The sequence below is a fragment of the Aquarana catesbeiana genome, linkage group LG09, assembly GCF_042186555.1.
Source record: "Aquarana catesbeiana isolate 2022-GZ linkage group LG09, ASM4218655v1, whole genome shotgun sequence".
Classification (NCBI taxonomy): domain Eukaryota; kingdom Metazoa; phylum Chordata; class Amphibia; order Anura; family Ranidae; genus Aquarana; species Aquarana catesbeiana.
In genome coordinates this window covers 113,261,655-113,284,131 of record NC_133332.1, presented here as the reverse complement: position 1 = coordinate 113,284,131, position 22,477 = coordinate 113,261,655, and the positions used below count along the sequence as shown (strand labels likewise).

The following is a 22,477-nucleotide window of genomic DNA, read 5'->3' as shown; positions in this document are numbered from 1 at the left end:
GTGATGGGTGTTGCTTTTTTAGGGGAGAAAAGCTGTAACATTTTGACTGGGCAAGATATTTACTTAGTGGGGAGGGAAAGCACAGCATGCACACAGCATAGCATACACAGATCTGTGATTTAACAATGTCCCTTTATCTCCCACGGTGAAAATAGGCTACACCCACGCTATGATGCCTAACACCCCCACACCCACCCACCCAGCCCTGCCACTGACCATCATACTTAAAGTGGAGATCCACCCTAGAAAGAAAAAAATTGCACTAAAAAATTCCTAAAAAAGTGGAGGAAAAAAAAATTTTTTTTTGACTCACCTGAAATGGCTTCCTACGCAGCGGTGATCTTCAGTCTTCTCCTCCCCGCGTTGTCTTCTGGGGAATGGGGCACGGTGTGTTATGGGAACTGTGTGTGTCCCACAACACATCGTGTCCCATTCACAAAGCGATGCACGACTCGCGCATGCGCAGTAGGAAATAGGCAGTGAAGTCGTAAGGCTCCACTGCCTGTTTCCCTTAGCTAGGATGGCGGTGCCGGGACCCGAGAGCCGAGGGACAGGTCAGCCTTGGGCGGCCGACATCGCGGGCACCCAGGACAGGTAAATGTGCTTATTTAAAGTCAGCAGCTACAGCAGCTTTAAAGCCGAGTTCCACCCACATTTTTCACTCCTCACCATGCAGCACTAATGTGCATCTTTAAATGAATTGGAATGAAATTTATTTTTATTTTTTCTGTTCACTTACCTGATTTATGCCTATATCTAACTATACTTCCTCCTCTGGTTTTGCATTGGCTCATATGGAAATTCTTGGCCAGCTTGGCATCGCACGGCTCCAGTAACATTTAACATTGGGGTCTATGGAAATTTCTGGCCAGCTTTGCAACGCACAGCCCCAGTAACATTTAACATTGGCGTCTATAAAAATTCCTGGCCAGCTTGGCATCGCACGACTCCAATAACATTTAACATTGGCGTCTATGGAAATTTCTGGCCAGTTTGGCATCGCACAGCTCCAGTAACATTTAACATTGGTGTCTATGAAAATTCTTGGCTATCTTGGCATAGCACAGCTCCAGTAACATTTAACAATGGCACCGCATTGCACATGCGTGAGATCAGCAGGTGCATGCTGGGTAGCCAGCATGCACAGAATCCAGGAAGGAGGACACTGTGGCTTCAGATGCCCACACTGGAGATGGCCGCGCTGTTCAGAAAATTAGAAAATGATGCTGCACAGATAGAACATTGGGCATAGTTGCAGCATACCTTTGTTACATTGCATGAGTATTGTAGGGGTATTTTTATCTTAAGTCATATTTCGGCCGGAACTCTGCTTTAATGTAATGTGAGCTGTAGATGTAGTAACTAAAGGTACAAATGAAAACATCAAGAGTCAGCAGTTTCATTTTGAGGGAGGTTTGATGGCCAGTATTTTATTCTCTAAAAGTACTGTAAACCCTTTCTGAGAAAACCACAGAGACTGCCATTGCTAAATTATTCTTCTAGAAATTCTCCTTCTGCTACCTGATATTAAACAAAATGCATTTTTTCATTGACTAGAGCAGCTCTTCCCAACTTGGGTTCCTTGGTTAATTGTCTTCCACCCAAGATGGCCATAGTGTGTAGAGTATCAAAGGGACGTTGGTTTTTCAGCTACTTTGAGGGAATTAATGATGTGGATTTCCTACATATTCAGTAAGCAATAAGAGTTTGCTGATGTTATATATAAAAAAAATACATTAACAGATACAACTTGAGTAATGCAAATCTGACCCTTGCTGCTTAGGTTGAACCAACTTGCAAAAATAAGTAATGCAACCATAAGGTGTATTGACACAACAATGATGCACCTTTATTTGCCAGTGTACATTGCAGAGGGTTAGGTGTCTTATATATCCTTCAGTATGAAGCGCATGTAGTATTGTCCAAAATGTATTTGTATTTAAGGAATAGTATTACAATAGTACAATAGTATAGATGAGATAAGATAAATGAGATGAGATGAGATAAATAGATACTTTATTATCATAAACTCTGTGTTAAAATCTCAGACAGTACAACATATTTACATCTCACATTTTCCATAATTACACCATGGTGTGTGTGTAATTATAAAGAGCATCATTTGAAAACAAATGTAATACACATTGTCCTTAAAAAGTACTTATTTACAAAGGAATAATAAAGTAAAAATGTGCAAAAACATTTTAAATGCTGTTTAAAGTTTGACTCCAGGCAACATTTACAGTATATACATACAGTGCCTTGAAAAAGTATTCACACCCCTTGAAAGAACAGTTAATTCAGCTTTGTCACCAGTCCACCCCATGCTGTGGTTGGACACCAAATGGGCAGACACACATTAGGGAGGTCATCATTCTGCTCTTTGTTTCTGCCCACGGGAATAATGACTGACAGTAATTTGCAAAGCAATAATTGACCAAGAGTCCTGCCTCTGCCCCCTTGACTCTGATGTGCAAAGGATTATAAGAAACTGGTATCGAGACTATATATACAGTGAGGGGAAAAAGTATTTGATCCCCTGCGAAGGGGTCAAATAGTTATTTCACTCATTAAAATGCAAATCAATTCATAGCTTTTTTGAAATGCGTTTTTCTGGATTTTTATGTTGCTGTTATTCTGTCTCTCACTGTTAAAATAAACTTACCATTAAAATTATAGATTGAAAATTTGTCAGTGGGTGGGTGTATATATATATATATATATATATATATATATATATATATATATATATATATATATATATATATATGAATGTGATTTATATGATATCTAATTGAAATTCAGCTTGTGGACTCACTGCAAGTATCACCCGGTTTACATACTTTTTGCTAATTACCAAATGCCACATCCCTTTTTAATGTATGTTGGCCAATAACTGAATGGCATCAAATTTTACTGCAGAAATACCATACTATGTCAAGTGGAAGATGAACTATAGATGAACTATTAATGTTAAGATCATGACGTCCATAATTTTGTACAGTTGAATTTCTTAGCCCCTGTGTCTTAATCTGTATAGGCAATGGTATGAAAGCACAGAATGAGAAGTCCTGGAAATTGCTCAGGAGTTTTAGGCAACAGACTGGATCTATTCACCATTTATTTGCTTAAGTCATTGAATTTTTGTATGTAAAGTCTCTATTGGGACAGTCACTTCCACTTTGCAATTTTTACCTACAAATAAAACATCCCTTGTAATAGAAAAAAAGCATGACAGGACCTCTTAAATATGAGATCTGGGGTCAAAAAGACCTCAGATCTCATACTTACACTAAAATGCAACAATAATAATAATAATAAAAAAAAAACCGGACCATCGGCCGAAGAAGAGAATACCGGTGTTATGGCAGCTAGCTGCTGCCATAACAACGATATTCCTCTTCAAAGTTAGGACGTATATCGGCGTGTGGCGGTCCATGAGTGGTTAAAATCAACTCCTAGGTCAGCCCAGACTCCCTTTTCCCCAACAATCCCCTCTAGAGTATACTGAGGGTGGGTTTTTCACTAGTCAAAGATGACATAACCACTATTTTAGGAATGTGTAAGCTGTACTAAATGAAACTCAAGCCATATACATGGGGCAGACTCTGCCTGCGCTAGCTGGCATAGCAGGGGATCTGTCTGCTGATACCCGCTGAGCAGGTAGATGACAGGTCCATGTTCACTCTGCTTATGCAGAGCTGATACAGACAGGGTCCCCTCTCCTCTATGGGTGGTAAGATTTACACCCGACTGTCATCCAATCTGATCTGCTGGACGGAAGGGGATCCCCATCCGTCTGTTTTTAGCAGATTAGATTGCATATAGAGGAGTGTAAACGGACACGTGCCCATTTACACTTGCCACTCCATAGAAGAGAATAGAGGTTCCAATCGGGTCCACCTGAAAAACGGACAGGTGGACCCGGTTGGATGGTTTATGTCAAAGTCGCCTAAAGGTAACACATACCAATGCTTTTTCTCATGGGCTAATAGGACAATTGCTAAAACAGGGTGCAGGAGAAATAGAAGTACACAGGATCAATAAAAGAAAATCCCACATTAATGTCTAAAGATTTATGCCCTGTACACACGGTCGGACATTGATCGGACATTCCGACAACAAAATCCATGGATTTTTTCCGACGGATGTTGGCTCAAACTTGTCTTGCATACACACAGTCACACAAAGTTGTCGGAAAATCCGATAGTTCTGAACGCAGTGACGTAAAACACGTACGTCGGGACTATAAACGGGGCAGTAGCCAATGGCTTTCGTCTCTTAATTTATTCTGAGCATGCGTGGCACTTTGTGCGTCGGATTTGTGTACACACGATTGGAATTTCCGACAACGGATTTTGTTGTCGGAAAATTTTATAGCAAGCTCTCAAACTTTGTGTGTCGGAAATTCCGATGGAAAATGTGTGATGGAGCCTACACACGGTCGGAATTTCCGACAACAAGGTCCTATCACACATTTTCCGTCGGAAAATCCGACGGTGTATGGGGCATTAGGGGGTTATTTACGAAAGGCAGATCTACTTTGCACTGCAAGTGCACTTGAAATTGCACTGAAAGTGCACTTGGAAGTGCAGTCGCTCTACATCTAAGAGGTAGATCTGAAATGAGGGGAAGCTCTGTTGATTTTATCATCCAATCATGTGCAAGCTAAAATGTTGTTTGTTATTTTCCTCGCATGTACCCCTCGGATCTACAGCGACTTTACTTCCAAGTGCACTTTTAGTGCAGTTTCAAGTGCACTTGCAGTGCAAAGTGGATTTTCCTTTAGTAAATAACCCCCTTAGTTTGCAAGTGCCAAAATGTATTAATACATTTTATTTTCACTTTAAGCTGGACTCAGTCTTGCATAGTGAGACCCACAAACCACAAAAGACACATTTTTGGGTAAATCTCAGAACTCACAAAGTGTTGGCTGTCAGTTGAATCTGCTTTAAAGATAAATTCCAGGTATGGATATTTTAAACATGGTTACATTGTTCCAGCTTGGACCAATGTAACTATGCAAATACCATACCTTTGCAGATGCCCCTGGAAGCTGGAAACGACTGAAGTAGCCTCCATTACTCCAGTGATCTATACTAAGTTTAGGGTCTGTGCCAAGTGGCTATTATGCTGCATTGTGTGAACACAGTTGATCATCCACTCGGCATAGGCACCTTTCAAGAATGGAGACTATTGCAGTTTTTACCCAATTTAAGTTTTTCTGAGTATCCCAACACAGGCATCTTGCAGAACTGCATTCCATCCAACAAATAATCAAGAAAGCCCTAAGGGTAAATAGCTGCACCATACAAACAGTGCCAGTTCTTGTTCCCCCCCCCCTTTGCTGTATATTCTGTTACTACTAGAAAGTAATCAATTCGTGCTTCCATGATAAAAGCTGTATTGAAGAAAATATGTCGTTTTCATTGCTCACCTGCTTCTGAAAAAGCTAGCTGCCTGAATTTCTCAGACTTAAATACTCTCCTAGTCACGAACCCAGAACACGCATACAGTCAGTGGGAGTAAAATCAGAACTGCTGATCACACTTGAAACAGAACCTTGACTCGGAGACCTAGATCCACTGGACCGGTATGACAGCCAGCCAACTGGCAGTGAGATCAGCAATGGTAGCCCCCATATTTCTCCCAGTACAAGTTTCATTTAACATGCATATTTAACTTTTGAGTCAAAACAACATGATAAAAACAAAGTGGTTTGACACTGCATTTTACAACTAAAAACATAACAGGTGTAAGGAGGTAGGAATATGTAGGTTTGATGTTACAATGAAGTTTTAGATAAAGCCTGTGACAATATGCCTTTCACAAGCTAATCTGTAAAGATTATTAACAGTATGGTCACATATAAAAGGGGCATGCCAGTGACTTGTTACATAGCAAGGCATAATGTAAGTCACAAAGCAGGGCATCATTTTTTCTCAAATCACAGCTCCCAGGGGTTGTAGACCTTACATAGAACACAGGACTCTTGTTACTTTGCACAGACACAGGACACTTCTGCTGCCAAACTCAAGCTTTAGACACCATTTTTTTTTCTCTATCTCAAGTCGCCCACAGACACAGAGAACACCTTCTCAGGTCACCTGGCAGCACTTTCTTGGTACATGGCCCCAATAACACAGACTGTGGGGGTTATTTGCGAAAGGCAAATCCTCTTTGCACTACAAGTTTAAAGTGCACTTGAAATTGCACTGAAAGTGCACTTGGAAGTGCAGTCGCAGATCCGAGGGGGACATGCAAGGAAATTAAAAAAACAGCATTTTAGCTTGCACATGATTGGATGATAAAATCAGCAGAGTTTCCCCTCATTTCAGATCTTCCCCTCAGATTTACAGCGACTGCACTTCCAAGTGCACTTTCAGTGCAATTTCAAGTGCACTTTGCACTTGTAGTGCAAAGTGGATTTGCCTTTCGTAAATAACCCCCTGAACATCTCCAAGGAAAGGCAACAGCTATCACTACATCAGGCTGCATCCTTCTCTGTGTTCCGTTTTGCTCAACATAAATTATGTATACTCCTACCATTCTAATAGGACGTACACACGGTCGGACTTTGTTCGGACATTCCGACAACAAAATCCTAGGATTTTTTCCGACGGATGTTGGCTCAAACTTGTCTTGCATACACACGGTTACACAAAGTTGTCGGAAAATCCAATCGTTCTGAACGCGGTGACGTAAAACACGTACGTCGGGACTATAAACGGGGCAGTGGCCAATAGCTTTCATCTCTTTATTTATTCTGAGCATGCGTGGCACTTTGTCTGTCGGATTTGTGTACACACGATCGGAATTTCCGACAACATATTTTGTTGTCGGAAAATTTTATCTTCTGCTCTCAAACTTTGTGTGTCGGAAAATCCGATGGAAAATGTCCGATAGAGCCCACACACGGGCGGAATTTCCGACAACACGCTCCGATCGGACATTTTCCATCGGAAAATCCGACCGTGTGTACGGGGCATTACTCTTAAATCCTAATACAAGTTTGTTGCAAAAGAAGTATTATACTTACCTCTCCCGCAGCCCATGTCCACTGTCTTTGCTCATTTTGCAGTGTAACAGCCTTTTTTGGAGCATTTCAACACTTTTGGGAGTGATCATTGCGACACAAGGGCCAGTGGGTGGAACCACACTGCAGTATAAAGTATGGACACCTGACACTCCCAGAGGTGTTGAATGTTTTATGCCCCGTACACACGATCGCACTTACCGACAACAAAACTGTGGATTTTTGTTCGAAGGATGTTGGCTCCAACTTGTCTTGCATACACACGGTCACACAAGTGTTGGCCAACAATTAAAAACATAGTGACGTACAAGACGTACGTGATATCTCCATTACGAACGCTAGTTTTACAAGACCGAGCAGCATGCGTGAACTTTTGTGCGACGGACTTGTGTACACACGATCAGAAAGTCGGACAACAAAGTTTTGTTAGCGGAAAATTTGAGAACCTGCTAGCCAACATTTGCTGGCGGAAAGTCTGATAACAAATGTCTGATGGAGCATACACAGTCGGACTTTCAGCCAACAAGCTTACATCCAACATTTCCTGTTGGAAAATCCGACCGTGTGTACGCGGCATTAGAGTGTGACAAATGCTTTCGGTGTTGGTCAATGTATTTGTCAGCAAAGCAAGTGTGCAGCACACCATAAAGATCAGTAAATTCTATGTGGCAGATTTACTAAACTACTACATTTTTTCCATTGGCTCAGAAAAGCTATAATCTGATTTGGTGTTCCAAGTAAAGCTTTAATGAAAATGTGTTCCTTTAAAGTGGTAGTAAACTCTGTTACACCACTTGTACCTACAGGTAAGCCTATAATAAGGCTTACCTGTAAGTACTGTGAATATCTCCTAAACTTTCAAAGTTTAGGGGATATTCAGAGTGTATGCAGGCGATGACATCACCGCATGTGCTCTGAAGATCTGGACATTCATAGCCCATGCTGTAAATGCCGGCTATACGCAGGAGTAATGTCATTGCGCTCCCAGCCACTCATGTAGCCGGAGGCGGCAAACCCGGAAAGGAACACCAGGGGAAGAGATCAGCCGTCTCAGCAAGGACATTGCGGCGCTGGAGGGCTTCGTTCTGAGGTAATTTTCTCATAATGTGCTAGTATGTGATGCATACTAGCACATTAGGATATTGCCTTGCAGGGATTTTTTTTCTTTAACCACCTGCGGTTTACTACCGCTTTAAGGCAAGTTCACACCTGTGCAAAGAGCTGCATTTTTGTGAAGAAACACATGTTTGAACCTGCCCTTAGTAAATCACTCCCTATATTTGAAAAAATTAACACAAAACATATTTCTTTATATCCTGTAAGCTTTGGTTAAATGGATATATAAATTTAGGTACAGTAGTAAATACATTTCTGTTCAAGCAGTTCATGTTGTAAGAGTTCAATATCCATTGAATCAATTACACATAGAACAAAGTCCTTAGAGGCTTCCTGATAGTTACAACATTTTAATGAAATGCTTATCATTTGGCTTTAAATAGCAAGGTCAAACCTGCCTAAAAGCCTGAATATGTTAGAATGATTTTTTTAAAAATAATAAGCATGTTATACTTACCTCCACTCTGCAATGGATTTGCACAGAGAGGCCCTGAACCTCCTCATTCAGGGTCCCCTGCTGGCGTTCTAGGCTCCTCCTCTTCTGAGTGCGCACCACAAGCAGCCGCTTCATAAGGTGGCACACCTTATTGACAGACACAGCCTAGCTCAGCCCTGCTCCATAACTGGATTTGATTGACAGCAGTGTGAAAGGGGTCTTAGTGGCCAATCATTTCCACTCTTTGAAAATGATTAATACTTACCTATTCCCCTCACAATGGCATTGAACTCCGCTGCCCTTAAAGGAGAAGTACAGCCAAATCTCAAACTGACAGTCACTAGATCTCTGCTAAGGTAGCCCGGAGAATCGAGTGATCGACGAGGATTTTATTCACTCAGTTCTCAGTGTTAGAGCTGGCAGGGGACAGATGCATCATTGGATTGATGCTGCATCCACCTAGGTAAGTATGATTGTAAAAAAAAAAAAACATTCCCATACTTCTTTTTTAAACGGAACTAAACCTATAGATTTAACAGTTTTGGAATACATCCCTGGCATGCTGACTGTCACATTTGCTTGTACTCTTAACCAAACTGTCAAACCATCAAATGGCTGCTGACATAACTGATCACATGTGCAGCACCATGACAATTGGGGATCAAACATAGCCTAAGATGGCAGCTTCCTTGGCTGAAAAGGATGGGAGGGTATAGTTCCACTTTAGAAAAGAACCTTGCTTTAAGGTCTCTGGCTCACTTTTGGATATTTTGGATGTCTGCCCTGCAATGTTCTCCGTGGTTCCTTCCTCCACCCCTACATCACTACTTTATCTTGTGATGATGTAGGGGCTGGTGGAGGGAACCACAGAGTTCAGCAGGGGATGCTGGCATTCAGCATTACAGGATGTGTTGAATGCTGAATATTCTTCAGCAAGCCAAGATCTTTAATGCAGCAGATTCAGGCAGCGTGAGCAATGGGGCAGATAAAGTAATAACTATTTTCTTTGTAAGTCACATTAAATTTTGAATGGTGTTTGTCAAAAAAGTAGACATTTCCCATTACAAAATGGCTTTTTTTCCCCACAATTCTGAGATTTCTAAGAAAAGCTTTAAGAAACAACATGCAAAACTGATCAGTGGTGGTTAGTTTCAGAAGGTGCTGCACTTATCTGCAGCATCTGTTTTAAATTCTCTACTATCTGCTCAGATAAAGCATTGTACAATGTAAACGTCTGCTGATAATATATGTAGCATGCACGAATGGTGTAAAATTATTTAAAAACTATTAAAGTTGCATCGCTCCCTACTAAATAAGTCTGTTGAAAATGTTCCATGACAAACTCAGACCTTGATCTACTTTATATTTCTAGCAGCCAAAATCGCGATAGCGACAGCATGGAAAAGCCCCATCATGGACATTGTGATAGTAAAACGAAAACTTACATGGATCATGTTGAATGAAAAAAATAGTGAGTGTCTTACAAGAGAAACAATCCAATTTTGACAAAATATGGTCCCCTTGGCTTGCTTACTTACAGGTTCCAAATGACTGAATCATATAGTACGAATAAGTTGATACTGGATCCCCAGACGGACCCATCTCTTTTCTTCTTCTTCCCCCCCTTTATCTTTCTTTTCTCTTTGCTTGTTCCCTCAACTTAGGCCAGCCTTGGCACCATGTCCTCTTAGCTTTTCCTTCATACTTCTTATTTAAGCTCTTGATGTTCATATTTGGCGGTCTGGAGCCCCTTTATGGAACCATTTCAATGCTTGCCAACGAGTAATACTATGCAAGCCGTGGTCACTGGATGTGGGCTTTACTTAATGATGATTACTAGTCAAAATAGTCTTGACCTCGATATCTTGAGTCTTGTTGTTCCACACTATGATCCAAGGGGTGATCGTATGGAAGACCACTTCCTAGTAACCACAATTGTTTTGCAGGTTTTATTCCCATGTTATAACACAAAATATGTTATTCCAGTCCACTTCTAATGATGGTCAAATGCTCACTCGTGAGATTAGGGAATACCCACCTATTTGCCAAGATTTTCAGAGGTTCTGTTTCCCCCACATATGTACCTTTGTCTATACAGAGCTAGCGAGGATTGTTTGCTGCTCTGCACTGTGCTTTTGTTATTTTTACTCTTTTAAAACATTAATAATAAAAACAATTGAAAAAAAAAAGACTATTAAAGTTGGGGAAGTTAAAAACTCTGGAAACGTTAAATGCTTGTTTTTGCCTAGCATACTAATTAAAAGCCATCTGTGTTCTCACTTACAATGCAGGACTGCTGTTCCTACCTTGTACATGATAATGTCGAAGTGTAACCGACAGACAGAGGGTCAAAGAGAAGCAGTTGTGGGGGCCAATTGCATGGAGTAGGAGGATGCAGGTGTGATTGGGGGAAGCCCTGCTGCATGTCCTTGGAGTTCAAGTTTAATCACAGTGGAACTGGTGGAAAACATAAGTCAGCCCTATATGGTATCTGAATATCCTGAATAGCATTAATGTGCTTCTGGAGGCAGTATGCATTTGCTTTATATACAAAGTCACCAATAGACAATACAGTATGTACAATAGACAAGACAGTACAGTATACTAGCCATGAGCCTGTTGAGAAAGAAGAGGTGGCTGTATGCTACTAAAGCTATAGAGTGTCCTGTGATTCCTCTTAGCAAACTCTACACCTCCCTTTAATTTCTGCTGTTGCATTCACCTGCAAATGAACAGTGGTGGTCAGGCCAATACATTTTTTTCCTGAGTATTTTATAGTATGTAAGTAGGTATGACCTCAAGTACTGAGACTGGCTACCTTATCAACTTTATGTAACACAGACACAACAGCAGGTGAGAAAATATTGCTTAACATAGGAAATCTCCCCCCCGCCTGTTGATGAGAGGTCAGAAGCATTAGTTCTACTTGGTGAATATATACACAAAGTGGAGTTCTTTTCCTCATCACCTGCGTCCAGAGTCCAGAAACCATGGCAGTGATCAGTCGCAACAATGCTTGTGTTTAACTTTCAGCTGTCATGAGATGTAAACCTAAGGACCAGAATAGAAATTGTCTTCACATTTTCCATTTGGTTTGAAGAATGTAGAGCTATTCCATGGGCGGAGATGTTAGAGGGGTTTCCAACATAGAAATAGGACATATCTCTTCCTTGCTGGGCTCATTGTATACAGTTCTGCCATTCTTTAGCCACTGCTGTAAGAAAAACAAAATATAATACTGTAAATGCTTTAATGTTTGGTAATAGAAACAGATAATGAAAGTTTTTAATACCGTAAGTTAAACATGTTTATGTGTTTGTTTAAACAGATTTAGTTACAGCCAAAAACAACTGATTGAGGACTTGGTCTTGTTGGCTCTCCCCGATTGACAATCAGGAGTGCTTCCAATTCTTAAAACATTTCTTATCATACACAGAGACTTTTTGTTGGAAAATCTTTGTACAACAGGTTCTAAAGAGTTCCAGAAGTGTTTACCTTTCCTTGTGCCACCGTGCCAACTTTGAGTACAGGCAGATGTCCTACAATCCATAGTTCTTGGTGGGACAACCACCTGTTTTTGCCAGCCTTTTGCTCCACACTTATCATTAAATGTCTTATCCAACAGTGGAAATTAATCTGATTGGTTTGTTCAGCTTTATTTCTTTACAAAGGTCCATCTATTGGCAAGAGCTAGATGGATTAAATAGCAAAGCAATGGAGGTCCACTCTAATTTATTCTGTATCTCCGCACAGCTAAGTTTATGTAACAAGTGTTGGTACTAATGTTGTAATCAACATGATATAACGTGCTTCCCCTTTATTGAGAATGATCATTTTAATTTAAGTACTTGCTTCCAACCTTTAAGCAGATATTTTTTATAATGTGTTGCATCTTAGCTATATAGAATGATGCATAAAAATTGTTTTAACAATCAGTGCTCTTCCTGTAGGAAGTGGTTAAGGCCTTTCCAAGGCAGACAGGAAACATGCACAGAATAATACAGCTTAGATCTTAACACTTATTTTCCACTGTTATGTACACACACAGCCACGGTGGGTAGCATGCTTACAGGAGCTAGTTCTAGTTTTAGTGCCTAGATGTGCCTAGATGTGCCTAGATTAAAAATTGAGCTTTGATCATTAAATGCATATGCAATAAATGCTATTTTCTTCATATTAATATTTTCTATAGATATGTTTGTTGGTATTAAAAAAAAATACTGAACATTCTTGTAATAAATATAAGAATGTACATCATTCTTATTCATGTCTAGATAATATCAACCAGAATCCCAAAGACCAATTACTAATATGAATCTCGGTGACATTTAGTCATTCTGGAGCTTTAAACAGGAGCTACAGGCTCCTTCAGAAAAAAAACTTCAAATACTGTAGCTGCTGACTTTTAATATTAGGACACTTACCTGTCCAGGGATCCCTTGGTGCCTTCACCCCAGCCAATTTTTTTTTCAGCTCTCAACTGCTCTTGTCACCATTGCTTGTAAGGGAAACTGGCCGTGAAGCCGGTTCCCTACTGCGCGATTCCCTACTGCGCATGCGCAAAGCTTGCAGTGCTTTCTGAATGGCCTGGTGGCAGGGGAAGGAGGGGAGCTGAATTTCCGGGTGATCTCGCATCGGCGAGATCACCTGGAAGTGGGAGCGGGTACCTGTCAAAACCAGGTACCTGCTCCCCCTCTCCCCACCAAAAGGTGCCAAATGTGACAGCGAAGGGGGATGAGGCAGATAAGTGGAGCTTCCCCTTTTGGGTGGAGCTCCGCTTTAATCTTACTAACTACTAAACTACTGACATGGGGGGGGGGGTTGTTCCCCAATTTAGGGCTTGTCCACACCAGCAAGCTGCACTGATCCTGGTGCATTGCACTATTTTCTTTCTTAGAACTTTATTGAAAAATTACAAGTTCCATTCATGCAGTGGTGTGGCATGGTGTTGCAGTAGTTTGCATCACAGCCCACTGCACTGAAAAAGTACTGCATGCAGTTTTGCCTTCAGTTCTATTTCACTAATAATTTTGTCACTGCCAATATCTGACATATGACAACATTTCTAAAACTCAATTTATTTTTGTCTACACGTAGATGGGGTGTAGTGTGGTGCGGCAGGAATAACAGACACAGTACAAGTGCGATGAAAGAACTTGTATTGAAATAATGCAAAGACAGTTCACAATAAACCCAGAAGAAAGACAACCCAACAGGGAACACTCACAGATATAGCAGCGTGTAAAGAGCAGGTTTCAGCCGAATTGACAGTGCCTGTTAGGAGGGGCAGAGTATGGCCTGGCTGTCTCGTGGCCAAACTGGAAGGTGTCCAGAGAAATTCCGAGCCCTACACTTTCCCTCCTCGTCAGGAACCTTATCCCGCTGCTAGTTCTGTCCCTACGCGGTGGGGTACCTGTCCCTACTCTACTCACTTGCAAAATGTTCACCAAGCCTGGGAGTCAGGACCTTAAATAGGTTCTGCCTGACCCAAAATGGCTTTTAGAGTCACGTGGGGCAGCAGCATCCAATTGAATCGCTTCCCCCAGTGACCCAGGAAACCATAAAGAAACCATGTTCCTCTTGACTTCCTCTCCAACTGCAGTGCCCCTGCATAATAGCGCCATGTGTGGAGGAAGTAGACTGCACCTGCCTACATACGGCATTGATCTGTAGCTAATGAAAAAAGTGATGTATTGTTCAGTCACTGCTCCCTTACTAGTGACAGAGATTCTGCAGCATTTTAGGAAGTGATGTAGTGAAATTCATCACAGAAAGTGATTTTGACACTTTGCCAGCATGACATGGGCCTAAGGCCACAGGAGTTTCACCAGCACACACTGCAACCTGAAGTGAATATAGTGTTGACTGCGCTACCTCAATATCATAACATTTAAATACACCACTCTTATTCAATTGTGAAATAAATATAACTAACCAAAAATATTTATGCAATGGTATATTATCTTTTCACACACTATCAATCTTCATTTAGTTCATAGCCATAAAAAATAAAAACCCTAAATATATATCAACATAACGCCAATATAAATGTCCAAAAAAAAACGTGATATCTTGTGCCAATTTCACCACTTCAATGACAACACCACCACCACATGGATTGGCCACTTACCAGATTCTGGTATAAATGCGTCTTTGGTTCATTAAGAAGGGTTAACCACTCCACTTGTAATGTTTGTCCTTGCTGACCCCAATAAACTATGGGCATATAGTATCCATCCTCATAAAAAACAGACAGTGATCATTGCGCAGTATGTTTGCACTGTTTGTTTAAAATTAGTTAAAAAAGAGACTGTGAACTCACATTTTATAGTGCCTGTAAGCTGGCACCAAGCTATTCCAGCAGTTAGAATGGGTGTAAAGATGCTTCCTATGCCGGCGTGCAGTGCAAGACTCGTTTTCACCCGGTTTGCGGTTCAGACCTCGTTTTCGCCCGGCCGGAAGTGACGTAGTGACGTCGTGTGTAATTCCCAGCAGCCTCAGGCACTACGTCACTTCCGGCCGGGTGAAAACGAGGTCTGAACCGCAAACCAGGTGAAAAACGAAGCTTGCACCGCACGCCGGCATAGGAAGCATACAGCGACATCTTTACACCCATTCTAACTGCTGGAATAGCTTGGTGTCAGCTTACGGGCACTATAAAATGTGAGTTCACAGCCTCTTTTTAACTAATTTTAAAATAAACAGTGTAAACATACTGCACAATGATCGCTGTCTGTTTTTTATGAGGATGGATACTATATGCCCATAGTTTATTGGGGTCAGCAAGGACAAACATTACAAGTGGAGGGGTTATCCCTTCTTAATGAACCAAAGGCGCATTTATACCGGCATCTGGTGAGTGGCCAATCCATGTGGTGGTGGTGTTGTCACTGAAGTGGTGAAATTGTCACAAGATATCACGGATGAATAATTTAAGAGCACAGGAATATCATATTCACAGAGGATAGTCCACACGGGGACCCCCTGTGTGAATTGCCACACTGCACATTATTAATAATTGGACACTACAATTTTATTTTATTTTTTTTGGACGTTTATATTGGCGTTATGTTGAGATATATTTAGGGTTTGTTTTTTATGGTTGTGAACTAAATGAAGATTGATAGTGTGTGAAAACGATCATATACCATTGCATAAATATTTTTGGTTAGTTATATTCATTTCACAATTAAATAGGAGTGGTGTATTTAAAGGTTATGATATTGGGGTAGCACAGTCAACACTATATTCACTTTATATTTTTCTTTCACCCACTGGAGGAATTTATTTTTGACCGCAGCAACTAGTTTTTTTATGTTTTTTAGGTTTTTTTTGACACAATTAATAATTATTTTTCGCCGGTGACCTACATATATCTACACACTGCAACCTAATTGGATGTCAAACAGGGTTGCCAACTGTCTACAAATTCACAGACAGTTTGTAAAAATCTGTAATTTTTGCAGCTGTTCATGAATGCCTGTTATACACATAAAATGTCCGTAAAAAATACTGTAAATCTGCTAAGTGGAGCATCCAATAGCACTGCTCATCTGAGTAGCAGGAAGGGCCTTTCCGATGAGGCAAATACATGGAACAGGCTGCAGTGACAGATGCTCCTCCTCCCGCCCATCCTTAGCCAATCAACAAGCACTATAACCTGTCCTTCCCACCAGCCGTATTTGACTGAAAATAGAAGATGCTGGCGGCCCAATTGGGGCTGGATGGGGGCGCCAGGAGGGGGAGACCCAGAACCTGAAGCACAGGCTCTACTAGAAGAAGGTATGGTACGAATTAGCTGCAAACTAATCACGCAACACACACATAACTAGACCAAACAGCTCAATAGAAACAGCTAAAAATCGGCAGCAGCAATGTGTCACACACTCACATGTAGAGTCTTCAAGATGTCTAATCAATGTGTTTAACCATCCGATATAGGCAGCTATAAAAAAAGAGTAACACCTGGGACCACCATGAGGGAGTCATTCCCTGATCAGTGTGTATATTGCCTAAGCTGCACACCGGGTGAACACACTGTTGATCAGACTTTTAGAAGACTCTTCAACCAGCACTACATGTTAGTGTGAGACACATTGCTGCTGATGATCTTCAGCTGTTTCTATTGAGCTATTTACGCTAGAGTTCTGCATGTGCCTTGCATGATTTGTTTGAAGTTGCCTTTGGAGGATTAAGGCCCCATTCACACTAGCGCGTTTTTTGATGCATTTTGCATTTTGCAGAAATGCACGGGAATTTTTTAACATGGGTTCCTATGGAACATGTTCACATCAATGCCTTTTTGTTTCTCTGCATTTTTGGAAAGGGTCAGGGACTTTTTTCATGCAAAATGCAGCGTTTTGCATGTAATAGAATTCAATGGACAAGCATCAAAAACGCAAGTGCACCGTTTTTGCAGCGTTTTTGATGCGTTTTTGCCGTTTTTTTTTTTTTTTTAGACTGTAAAAAAAAAACTGTAAAAAAAAAAAAAAAAAAAAAAAAACGCAAAACGCAAATCGCGGCAAAATCGCGGCAAAATTGCGGCAAAAACGCCGCAAAAACGCTGCTCAAAAACGTGGCAAGCATGAAAAAAAAACCTCCAAAAACGCTCAAAAGCAACATGCATAGGTGTGAATCGAGCCTAAGGCCTGATTCACACCTATGCATTTTTAGTGCTTTTTGCATTTTGCAGATTTGCACTACAGTCCTTTTAACATGGTTTCCTATGGAACATGTTCTGTAGTACAAATCTGCAAAATGCAAAAAGCACTAAAAATGCATAGGTGTGAATCAGGCCTTAGCAAGATAGATTTTTCTTTTGAAATTTGAAGTGCTGCTGCCTTCTCTCACTTTGTTGTATTTTGTAAGGTGGATTACTGGCCTGGTGTTGCAGAGCTGGTGAGGAGATGGTTTAAGTAGAGTGGAGCAGCCCTGCATTATTGTACACTTTTACACTGGGTTCATACTCAACCTGCTTACTGTGCAGCCCTCAGGCATCAATCAGCAGGTGGTAGGGGAGAACAAATGCCGCAGAACTGATATGTAAATGGAATTTATGATGTCTACCAGTCTTGTATACAGTAATATGTCTCCAATTCCTGCACTGTAGCATGCTTGCAGTCTCTGAACATCTCCTGTAGTGTGACTAGCACTAAATAACATGCACAACCCTTTGGTGTGCCAGGGGTTGCAGTTGACTATCACTGGGATGCAGTCTTGAACCAAGCTATATGTCCACAATATAAATGGAGTGTATGAGAGTAAGAACAAGCCCTTTTTGGCTTAAAGTGGACTTTTCGCCACAAAAGGTCAACTTTATTTTGCAGTTCCTACCACCCCTCTTATAAAGAGCTCCATGGTGAATCACTTTGCAGAGGCAGTTTGCAGGCATTTAAAAGGCGATAGTGCTGCCTCTGAATGTCTGCTGATGAGAAAATGTATTTAACAGTTTATATTTACTAAAACTATTGCATTTGCATGTTCTGTGTACTATGGGAGCTTAAATATAATGAATGCATTGTCCTGGATTTAGTAACATTTTAACAGTGGTCAGTGCAGTCTATGTTCATTCTGTTAGCCTGGAGGAGGGAGAAGCAGGAGGGTGCCTTGCCATCCTAGGCTATGGCTGTGTGGTTTATTTTGGTGCACACAATTTGGGAAGGCACAGGTCTAGTCCCTGCATGCAAGGGTGGCTCCACAGGATACTACATGAGAAAGGAGCCACCCTAAATCTGTAAACCTGGGGCAGTGGTCATGGCATCAGCTTAAACTGGAACACAGGCAAGGATTATAAAATAAAGTGGCTGCATACTCAGAAAGTGGTTAAATTATCTGATGAAAGTGCTTAAAAACTGAGGGTTTTTCATTCATGTAACTTTGACATGTCACTACCCAGCATCTCCACCCAGATTTTTTTCCCAATTTATTATTATTGTGCTCCCCTATCTTTGGTATCCCCAATCCAGCGGTGCACAATTCACATATTTAAAGCACATTGTTATGTTTTTTTTTCTAAAGTAGTGTTATGGCCATACTTTTGCTTTTCAAATAGATTCCTAAATGTAAATTCCTTTTCAGTTCTTTTTAGCAGTTGTTGTCTGGGGTTGCCCTTTAATTAGCCTTTTACCACCTCCCAGAGCTGCAGGGAAACAACCACAAATTGCAACATTACCCCCCAACTAAGCCTCCTGTTCTAACTGCAGGTAACTGGACTCTGGTCTCGATGAATGTGTTTATTTAATCTTTATTTATGACAGAATAAAAGAATAAAGACAACAATAGCTTATCTGGACATTTTAGAAAAGTAAGAACGAAATAAACAGACTGACGCAAGCACCGTCATGCAGTATACACCATATCAATGCAAAACAAACACTAGGGGACAAGCTATATGGCTGGCACACAATTTGACCAATGCTGGCATAGGCAGTATCAGGTGGACAAATACAGTATCTCACAAAAGTGAGTACACCCCTCACATTTTTGTAAATATTTTATTCTATCTTTTCATGTGACAACATTGAAGAAATGACACTTTGGTACAATGTAAAGTAGTGAGTGTACAGCTTTTTTAAACGTCGCCTATGGAGATTTTTTAAGTAGCAAAGCTTTTTAGCATTCCATGAGCGTGCGCAATTTTGAAGCATAACGTTAGGTAAAAATTTACTTGGGGTAACATTATCTTTCACATTATAGAAAAAAAATTGGCTAACTACTGTTTTCTTATTTTTTAATTCAAAAAAGTGTATTTTTTCCAAAAAAATTGCGTTTGTAAAATCGCTGTACAAATACGGTGTGACATATAGGGGTTGATTTATTAAAGGCAAAAAGACTGTGCACTTTGGAAAGTGCAGTTGCACATGGCAAGAGCAGTTGCTCCAGAGTTTAGTAAATGAGCAGAAGCTCTGCTGACTTTCATCAACCAATCATGTGCAAGCAAAAATTCTGTTTTTTTTATTTTCCTTGCATGTGATTGGGTATTCTTTGCAAAGTGACGCTTTACCTCATTTACTAAGCTCTGGAGCAACTGCACTTGCAGAGTGCAATTGCACTTTCCAAGGTGCACAGTCTATTGACCTTTAGTAAATCAACCCCATAGTGTAGCAACAATCTCCATTTTATTCTCTAGGGTCTCTATTAAAAAAAAAAAAAATATATATATATATATATAATATATATATATAATGTTTGGGGGTTCTAAGTAATTTTCTAGCAAAAAAAAAAAATGATTTTAACTTGTAAACAAGAGTTAGAAATAGGCTTGGTCCTTAAAATCTGATATATGAACAATTAATATTTCCACAACAAGTGGAACCATGTGATTTTATCTAAAAGATATAATGTATAAGAGAACCTGGTAACTTGCTAATTTATGACCATTATTTTATGCTATAACAGTAATTAAATGGAGAATTTTAACTATCAGGAGGTGGCATTTCATATAGTGATTAAAATAATAGTTGTACTCAAAGGAAAGAAAATGTAAAAAATAATAATGTGTAGACTATATTACTTATTGATTATGGGTATGGCAGCATACATATAAAATGTATGCAATAACGATAAACTCCAATACACTAAATATATAATGGGATTATCACTTCCCTATGACACACATTTTAACAATGGTGATCACTTATAAACAACCTGTATTAATATTCAGAAATCCTTTCCAGCAATGGAATATTGTATTAGGATATGTCCATGATATTTATAGGGGTGTTGTCTGTAACAAGAATTTATAACCCATTGGCTGTAAGAGTATATACAGTATCTCACAAAAGTGAGTACACCCCTAACATTTCTGTAAATATTTTATTATATCTTTACATGTGACAACACTGAAGAAATGACACTTTGCTATAATGTAAAGTAGTGAGTGTACAGCTTGTATAACAGTGTAAATTTGCTGTCCCCTCAAAATAACTCAACACACAGCTATTAATGCTTAAACCGCTGGCAACAAAAGTCAGTAAATCCCTAAGTGAAGATGTCCAAATTGGGCCCAATAGCCATTTTCCCTCCCCGGTGTCATGTGACTCATTAGTGTTACAAGGTCTCAGGTGTGAATGGGGAGCAGGTGTGTTCAATTTGGTGTTATCACTCTAATGTCCCGTACACACGGTCGGACTTTGTTCGGACATTCCGACAACAAAATCCTAGGATTTTTTCTGACAGATGTTGGCTCAAACTTGTCTTGCATACACACGGTCACACAAAGTTGTCGGAAAATCTGATCGTTCTGAACGCGGTGACGTAAAACACGTACGTCGGGACTATAAACGGGGCAGTGGCCAATAGCTTTCATCTCTTTATTTATTCTGAGCATGCGTGGCACTTTGTGTGTCGGATTTGTGTACACACGATCGGAATTTCCGACAACGGATTTTGTTGTCGGAAAATTTTATATCCTGCTCTCAAACTTTGTGTGTCGGAAAATCCGATGGAAAATGTGTGATGGAGCCTACACACGGTCGGAATTTCCGACAACAAGGTCCTATCACACATTTTCCGTCGGAAAATCCGACCGTGTGTACGGGGCATAACTCTCTCATACTGGTCACTGGAAGTTCAACATGGCACCTCATGACAAAGAACTCTCTGAGGATCTGAAAAAAAGAATTGTTGCTCTACATAAAGATTGCCTAGGCTATAAGAAGATTTCCAAGACCCTGAAATGGAGCTGCAGCACGGTGGCCAAGACCATACAGCGGTTTAACAGGACAGGTTCCACTCAGAACAGGCCTTGCCATGGTTGACCAAAGAAGTTGAGTGCACGTGCTCAGCGTCATATCCAGAGGTTGTCTTTGGGAAATAGAGGTATGAGTGTTGTCAGCATTGCTGCAGAGGTTGAAGGGGCGGGGGGGTCAGCCTGTCAGTGCTCAGACCATACGCCACACACACTGCATCAAATTGATCTACATGGCTGTCGTCCCAGAAGGAAGTCTCTTCTAAAGATGATGCACAAGAAAACCAAGAAACAATTTGCTGAAGACAAGCAGACTAAGGACATGGATTACTGGAACCATGTCCTATTGTCTGATGCGACCAAGATAAACTTATTTGATCCAGATGGTGTCAAGCGTGTGTGGCAACAACCAGGTGAGGAGTACAAAGACAAGTGTGTCTTGCCTACAGTCAAGCATGGTGGTGGGAGTGTCATGGTCTGGGACTGCATGAGTGCTGCCGGCACTGGGGAGCTACAGTTCATTGAGGGAAGCATGAATGCCAACATGTAACGTGACATACTAAAGCAGAGCATGATCCCTTCCCTTCAGAGACTGGGCCACAGGGTAGTATTCCAACATAATAACGACTCCAAACACACCTCCAAGATGACCATGCCTTGCTAAAGAAGCTGAAGGTAAAGGTGATGGACTGGCCAAGCATGTCTCCAGACCTAAACCCTATTGAGCATCTGTGGGGCATCCTCAAATAAAAGGTGGAGGAGCGCAAGATCTCCAACATCCACGAGCTCTGTGATGTCGTCATGGAGGAGTGGAAGAGGACTCCAGTGGCAACCTGTGAAGCTCTGGTGAACTCCATGCCCAAGAAGGTTAAAGCAGTGCTGGAAAATAATGGTGGCCACACAAAATATTCACACTTTGGGCCCAATTTGGACATTTTCACTTAGGGGTGTACTTACTTTTGTTGCCAGCGGTTTAGACAATAATGGCTGTGTGTTGAGTTATTTTGAGGGGACAGCAAATTTACACTGTTATACAAGCTGTACACTCACTACTTTACATTATAGCAAAGTGTCATTTCTTCAGTGTTGTCACATGAAAAGGTATAATAAAATATTCACAAAAATGTGAGGGGTGTACTCACTTTTGTGAGATACTGTATGTTTCCCGATTAGTTGGCCTGTCTAAACAAACAGGTCCAGC

General features: G+C 40.7%; 1 protein-coding gene across 1 annotated transcript in view; it reads right to left on the bottom strand.

Moving 5' to 3' along the window:
- Nucleotides 1–1,999: 1,999 nt before the first annotated feature.
- Nucleotides 2,000–22,477, bottom strand: part of LOC141108005 (interleukin-13 receptor subunit alpha-1-like) — a 178,980-nt gene continuing 158,502 nt past the window's right edge. Inside the window, exon 11 of the mRNA XM_073599155.1 lies at nt 2,000–11,802. Within this exon, the coding sequence (XP_073455256.1) occupies nt 11,698–11,802 (105 nt within the window). The 3' untranslated portion in view covers nt 2,000–11,697. The remainder of the gene's footprint in view (nt 11,803–22,477) is intronic.